The sequence below is a fragment of the Neolamprologus multifasciatus genome, chromosome 15 (genome assembly GCF_963576455.1).
Source record: "Neolamprologus multifasciatus chromosome 15, fNeoMul1.2, whole genome shotgun sequence".
Classification (NCBI taxonomy): Eukaryota; Metazoa; Chordata; class Actinopteri; order Cichliformes; family Cichlidae; genus Neolamprologus; species Neolamprologus multifasciatus.
The window spans coordinates 36,190,755-36,198,165 of NC_140453.1; the positions used below are offsets into that span (position 1 = coordinate 36,190,755).

Sequence of the window (7,411 nt, forward strand, 5' to 3'; positions counted from 1 at the left end):
CACCCCAACCGGTCGCAGCAGATGGCCGCCCCTCCCTGAGCCTGGTTCTGCCGGAGGTTTCTTCCTGTTAAAAGGGAGTTTTTCCTTCCCACTGTCGCCAAAGTGCTTGCTCATAGGGGGTCATATGATTGTTGGGTTTTTCTCTGTATCTATGAAGCGCCTTGAGGCGACTTTTGTTGTGATTTGGCGTTATATAAATAAAATTGAATTGAATTTTTGGGGGAAGAAAAGCAATGAGCTATGAACTAACATATTTTTGGATGAATATCATAATTTTTATGAATGTCATATTTTTATTACTTACTTTACTTCCTGAGCTCATGAATAATTTATTGGGGTCATAAATCGCTCAGTTTGACATAAGGGCTATAATATCCCTCCTAGAGAGTTTTACAGCCTGTACACTGCTACCGGGAGAAACCTGAAAGATCTGTCCTTGTGCATTGACAGACAGGATTTTGAACAAGGGTATACATTTTTTGTTTTCAATATGAATCCTTCAGATGACAGTTAGGCCTTGTCACCAGTGATAAATGGCAACTTGAGACTTGAAATGCGATGAAATCAACAACACTGATTGTTTATGCTTGCTATGATTCCATTCTCGAGATCAATTCCAAAAGACAAGTTTTGGTTGATTATTACTGAGGTTTCACTTTTTTTATTGAATTATGAACAATCACCAATTGGACAGTATTATGAGACTGCTGGTGGGCGATAGTTTTGTTTTTTTTTTGGAGTATATGCAGAAGATGAATTATTAACATGACTCAAACGCTCGTTTAAACGGCCTACATATATGACCATAAATACAGATCCAAGGAACAAACCTGGAACTCACTGGCTGGCTATTTCTTTAGATGAAGATGGAGGTGCTAGTTTTTATGATTCGTTTGGATTCCCACCAGATTATCCTTTTTACCCCAAAAACATTGTAACGTTTTTGAAAAAGCATGCTAAACGAGTATCTTTCCATCAAAGACAGCTACAAGCCACACTGTCTACAGTATGCGGGCAGCATTGTATATTTTTTCTTGCCCAGAAATCGCGTGGAAAGACTTATGATGATGTACTTGCTTTATATAGCTCTAATCAAATCAAAAATGATAGTGTAACCCAGTAGAGAAACCTGCTTTTGTTGTTATTCTTTCTTGGTTTCTTTTTATTTGTATAAATGTATTTTCATTCTTTTATTTTGAAAAGCAACATTTATTTTGAAAAAAGTGTGATCCTCCAGCAAACTTTATTTTTCTGTTGCCGAATCACAAGGGGTCAATGCTTTTTTTTTTTTTTTCATTGGTTGAAAGTGGGTTTAGCCCTGTCTTCCAAAACACCAGACCATCATTTCACATTAGCTAGGTCTTTTCGCACGTGGAAGTAGACGAGACAGGCCACGGATAGCTCGTGCTGAATTTTCTAACATTTTGGTGAGTTGAGCCCACGGGTTTGAAAAATTAATGTGTTAGTCTGTTGCTAAAAGTTGTTTCTTCTTGTCATACCGATTCGCGAGTGGTAATTTGCTGTTTAAAATGGTTGAAATGCTGTTTGTGGTAGAATTTGTTTAGCATACTTGAAGGATGATTGGAAAAATCTATTATCTTGCTGGTTATACCTGTTAATCACAATTTCATGGTTGAAAAGAGAACGAGAAATTCATTTGTTGTTTTACATGTGGTTAAAATAATTTCATGTACAACGAGAGAGATATTCAAAGCATGCATGTAATGTATTACTGTGGTAATGTGAAAGAAATGTGGAAAAGATAAAGAACTAAAGCTATAGCTGTGATACAAGAGAAGAAACTGAGCTGGCTGTGTGCAGTAATGTTAATATTGTTGAGCAGGCTAGGTTTTTTTTCCTTGTTCGTGTGGAAGGAACTAAGATTTTGGATTCCGATGGATTCTCTCCAGATGGAGATGGCAAAGTGAGCCTGGACTGAACTTTGCAGAGGAACTTACTCTTCTTCCTCGACGGAGACTCCCAAGTGGTAACACACAAACCACAAACGAAAGAGAAAAAGAACTAGACTAAGAATTTTTGACTTGACAAATGACCAAAGACAAAAAGACAATTGAATATTGAGCTCAAACGACTATTTTTGGGGTTATTTTTGTTTTGAGGCCTATTCTTATTCTTGTTATTATTTGTGCTAAAAAATTATTTCAATAAAAACTAAAAAACGTTTCTGGGGGAAAAAAGTGGTGTATTGTGCTTCTTTTTTTTTTTTGTTAAATAAAAACATGAGACACTTAACTTTTTAAAAACATAACAATAACGTTTTATTTTTTGGTTTTTGATTACATCAGGAATTTAACCATGTGGGTGATAAGGCAAAGGTTTTGCTTTTCTTCTTCTTTTTTTTCTTAACAATAACATCATCCTCAGATGATGTGTGGTATCCTCCTGTTTCTCTTGAATCTTTTAATGCTGCTTTTTCCCTTCTCGCCGACAAGTTTGTAATAGTGGACAGGGGTATTTTTAGATCTGCCAACGTTCGGGCGAGTGAGCTCCAGCCTGTTGGTTTCACACTTGCACGGGAACTTGCTAAAAACTTTATCAAGTCAAGCATATGACTTCCTGGTATGGGGTTTTGTCTATGCATCAATTCGCCGTCGTCAGTCCATCCGATGTGACCTTTTGATGCTAATATTCTACGCATTAGATATTCAGTGTTTCTCTTTGAACGTGGATTTATGTGGGTTAAAACATCGTGTAAAACCTTATTCACACTTCCCATCTTCCCCCCCTCCTCGCTTTCTTCCTGCTGGTAGTCGTCTGATCTCTCACTCTGCCCCCCTTCACGCTCTGCGGGGAGTCTTGTTTGCTTTCATCTGATTTCTGTCTCTCAAGTATGAGGTACATTTGTAAAAGCATGTTATACTTTTTAATTTTCTCATCGGGGGTTAGACCTTGAGTCTCCAATACACGTCTCATTTGACTATCCAGTTCATCCTCGGCCTTGTCTACTACAACGCAGCTGTGCTGGGCTTGTACGGCCTCCAAAGAGTGCATGGCGAGGGTTCAAAGGCTCTGGTGGATCATAATGTCTGAGAAAGTTGATTACACTCTCATCAGTACGTTTTAACTCGGTCCACTCATGCTCCCAGATTATAACAAGACACACATTATGCTCAGCTCTCAATCTAGCGAGCCTGTCTTGAGTGGCGCTGTTTATATCTGAAAAAGAGGAGCCTAGCAGGGGATTAATATCGGTTTGATTCGAAAAACATTTTACACACCCGTGGAAGTAGCAGCCCAAAAATTCCCAAACATATGCTTTACCCCTAATATGACCAAACCCATCGACATAATGAGAACCAAGCTGTTTTTCTCCTTGATTGAGCGCATGTCTGATAAAAACACCTTGTGTGTACGAGAGATATTCGAGCCATTGAATTGAGGATGAGGAAAATGATTTGACCTGATTACGGTAATTTACAGGGCATGCTAAAGAATTCGCTGGCATGAAGTTTGTTAAATAAGCATCTACCGATTCATTGCAGCCAGTATTGCGGATGGCTCTGACCTCCTCACGGAGTTCATTAACAGCTCTCGTCAGGTCTGACAGCATAGTTAATATCTTTTGTGAGGTCGCATCTGTTTAAAAAAAAACAATTCCAGAAAGATTAGTGGCTTAAGCAGTGAGAGGCAAAAAACTAATATATCCATAAGTGATGGTGTAACATTCTGCATTCAAGTATAAGTTGTTCTAACTGCTAGGAGTTTTTGCTAGTTTTTGCCTGTCACATATATTTGATATTTGTATATGTAGCTTGCCATCACCAGTGCGTGAATTATGTGTGAATGGGTTGGATGACTGAATGTGTAAAGCGCTTTGGGGTCCTTAGGGACTAGTTAAAGCGCTGTACAAATATAGGCCATTTACCATTTATACCATGTAAAATCTGAAATTCCAAGATTTTCGAACTTGCCTTTTAATAGTGGCCTCACAGAGTCTCCGGAATCTACAGAAAAACAAATCACAACAAGATGTCATTCAGGAGTATAAACTGTTGTTTTGAAGATAAGAGTACAATAACATTGTGATTCAGCTTTAACACAATTTTAAAAGCATACCATCTATAAGGAAGGCCTCGACAGCATACTCTGCATGCTGGGGAGATCGCAAAGCTGTGTCGGTTTGCGTGTTGTGCCGGAGTGGCGAAAGGTGCTGGAAGCTGGGCGGGGCATTATGATGCCTGCTGTCAGTGGGCTGGGGGGGGGAAGGCTGCGGAATGGTGAGGGCTGTTTAGAAAAAGATAATTAGTTAATTATTTTATTAGATAATAAAAGTATTTAAGAATACAGACGACTTGTCAAAAGTTTCCTTGTGTCACACACAGATATGTACAAAGACACTAGACAGTATTTTATTACCTGGTATTTTCACTCGAGGGGCCTGGGGAAACCGTTTTTTTGTGGGCTGCTCATCCTCTGAGTCACTATATGTGTACAGGGGATTTGGTCTAAAGAAAAAAAGTTGAAAACTGTCATAAATAATTACAAATGTGCTTTTGGAATATTTCTTTCCTAAAGTTACAGTTTGATTTATAACAACACACACAGGAAACGGAGATGTGCAAGAAGGTACAGTATACAAGGAATTTTTGAAGTGCACAAGTGTACACGGCTTTGCATTTTTAAAAAGTTTACAAGCTTCCACTTTTTGGACTATATTATGTGGTGATATTGCAGTATGCAAGCACCACAGATATGTATAAAAGACAAGATCATAAATTCTTAGCAATCAAAGATATGTTTGTGAAATAAAGTTTTACTTGTGCTTTCTTTTATGACTGGTCTGAGTTTCAGCTTCGGACTGAAGGTCAGACGTATCACAGTGTTCACTTAGATATTTCTGAAGACTGCGTTCTGCTTCGTGAAATGTGTCTGGAAGTACAAACACAATGTATGGCCAGACATAAATTAGGACACGAAAAACTTGTTATTGTTACATTTATACAACACCAATCCGGATGATACCCACCATGGCTTATTAGAAGTCGGACTGGTGCATAGGTGAGCCATGTTGCACCAGGATGAACTTTCCTCTTTACTGCGGCATGGATCCTGAATGTGTCTCGCGGAGGATATGGAGGCCATGACAATTTCTCCCCATTTATCCACGAACTAGGGACTATTTCTGTACCACCAGTGCTGAACTGCACAATGCACCAGTCTTTCATTTTTATCTTTTTTTAATTTGGAGTCCTTTTTTGCCCTGTCTAGGATAAACAGGAAACAGATAATTACAATATATTTCACAGTCACTACAAAACTTGATCTATTGATTGAACTAAATAATAAATAATAGCTTAAAATGTATATAGGCAACAATTACAAGTAAACCCGATAAAACAAACTCTTTTTTTTTTTACATACAACTGCGTGTGTAAGCACAAGTTAGGTGAGCGTGCAACGTAAAGTTAGGTGAGCGTGCATGGTTTTAGAAAGCGTTCACAAACCCTTTAATTCAGTCAACAGCAAATTATATAGTTGCAGTTAAATGTGAGAGAAAACTCCCTGCTCAAACTTAACCTGAACAGCAAAGAAAACAATCTTTTCAATACTAATGTACCATTGCTGTCATGGCTGTGTGTAGACGGGCAGGAAATGGTGGACCCAAAATGCAGACTCACGGAGACGAAAGTGAACCGAAAAAGCAGCATTATTGCTGAACACAAACTAACTTAAACTGAGAATACAAACTGAAGAAAATAGCAGGCAGGATACACAGGCGGAAACACAGCAGGGTGAGGGTACGATGCGACACGGAACTGAGAGAGACGCCGACATAAATACACAGGGGAATAACAAGGAGCGTCAGAACACAGCTGATACAAATCACAAAGACGAGGGCAAAACAAGACACATCCACATGAGGTACAGAACTTCAAAGTAAAACAGAAAACACACATGCGAAGACACAGACTGAGGCTACGTACACGGGTATTTTTGAAAACTGAGATTTTCCGTTTTCCTTTTAAAAAATAATCCCGTCCACACGTAAATGCAGAAATGAAGGAAAACGCTGCTAGGAACATGCCAAAGCAACAGGTGGCGATATAGTCCTAACCGTGTAGAAATATTGGCCAATCAGAAGTCTAGAAGCCTCGGTGGGAAATAGTAAATAAGGATGGGGCATAGAAGCAGAACAGAGTCGTATGTGTGGAGGGACAGTAACTGTGTGTATATATGTAAGCATTTAAACACTGCAGAGAGTACAATTAACAGTAACAGTATTGTAGAAATTCATTTCACCGAAACAATAACGTGGCGCACACTGTGACGTCAAAAAAGGCGCACACCTTTGACGCTGCGTTTTCTGCGGGGGGTTTTCTCGTCCACACGTAAATGCAAAACCTGAGTTTTCAAAAATACCACCCTGGCCGGAGTTTTTAAAAATATCAGTTTTCAGTGACCGAAAACGCCGTTTACGTGTGGACGAAAGGTGCAAACGCATAGAAAAATCTGCGTTTTCAAAAATACCCGGGTACGTGTGGACGTAGCTTGAGAGACATGGGCTTAACACAGGGACCTGACTAAACTGGAACAGAGGGAGCCCACAGGCAGGGATGACAGGACACAGAACAGAGGGGTCACAGCATAACACAAGGACCAAAACATGAGCCCGCAATAATAACAAAGTTGGGTCCCAATTGTCACGGTGCCCAGCACCGTGACAATTGCCTGGTTGAAATGAACAATCCTTTTTTTCCCTCTAAACAGGAGAAAATTTTAACTGTAACTGAAGCTGTTTATGTTCCATTTGTTTGACATTAGCTTCTTACCTTCTTTTCACTGACTCTCGCTTTAAAGCATCAATTCGGTTTTTCACGTAAAACTTAACCCCCTCCCAACGTCTCTCTTTCAATGCTAATGGTGAAATCTCAATACATTTGAGACACTCTGCCTTCCCAGGAACCTTTCCAGAGCTGATGTACTCCATTAGAGTCTTCTCCACAGCCTTTATTTCTGCTTCAGTCCACTTCCTTCTTGTGGTTTATGATGCCCCGGAATAAAGTAGACAGTAACCGTGTTATTCAAAAAGAAGAGCATCAAGTTCTGTAATCACATGACTCCCCTTATGACCAGATCTGATACTTGGAGTATGTCGACAAGTATAACAAAAGCTATAGGTACATTTGGACTATACTTTGTACTTGTTGGTATTCCTCAAGTATACAAGAAATGCCCATAATGCATTGCAGCGATTTAACTGTAAACAAACTATGAAAGAATTAATTGATGTTTAAATAAATAATTTGTCAAACATTGTTGTAACATGATGTTTTACATTCTGAACAGAGTGCGGGAAATAAATAAAAAATAAATAAATAAAACTATCAGTGAGAAGAGACAGTCAATAGAACTGCCCTCTCAATTACCTACTAGTTTACTTAAAGAACAT

The 7,411-nt window shown here is 39.0% G+C and overlaps 1 protein-coding gene across 1 annotated transcript; it reads right to left on the minus strand.

Moving 5' to 3' along the window:
• Positions 1–2,137: 2,137 nt before the first annotated feature.
• Positions 2,138–5,389, minus strand: LOC146502654 (uncharacterized). The gene is made up of 4 exons (XM_085133515.1): positions 4,988–5,389; positions 4,779–4,890; positions 4,378–4,466; positions 2,138–3,561 (listed from the first exon to the last, which is right to left on the minus strand). The coding sequence occupies exons 1-4, from the start codon at positions 5,184–5,186 to the stop codon at positions 2,948–2,950; spliced, it is 1,014 nt and encodes a 337-aa protein (XP_084989641.1). The 5' UTR covers positions 5,187–5,389; the 3' UTR covers positions 2,138–2,947.
• Between the last annotated feature and the right edge of the window lie 2,022 nt (positions 5,390–7,411).

Coding starts and splice junctions, on each gene's coding strand:
- LOC146502654 (XM_085133515.1), bottom strand. CDS start 5,186: ATGAAAGACTGGTGCATTGTGCAGTTCAGCACTGGTGGTACAGAAATA. Junction 4,891..4,987: donor CCGACTTCTAATAAGCCATG/GTGGGTATCATC, acceptor TTGTACTTCCAG/ACACATTTCACGAAGCAGAA. Junction 3,562..4,377: donor CCCTCGAGTGAAAATACCAG/GTAATAAAATAC, acceptor CTATGCTGTCAG/ACCTGACGAGAGCTGTTAAT.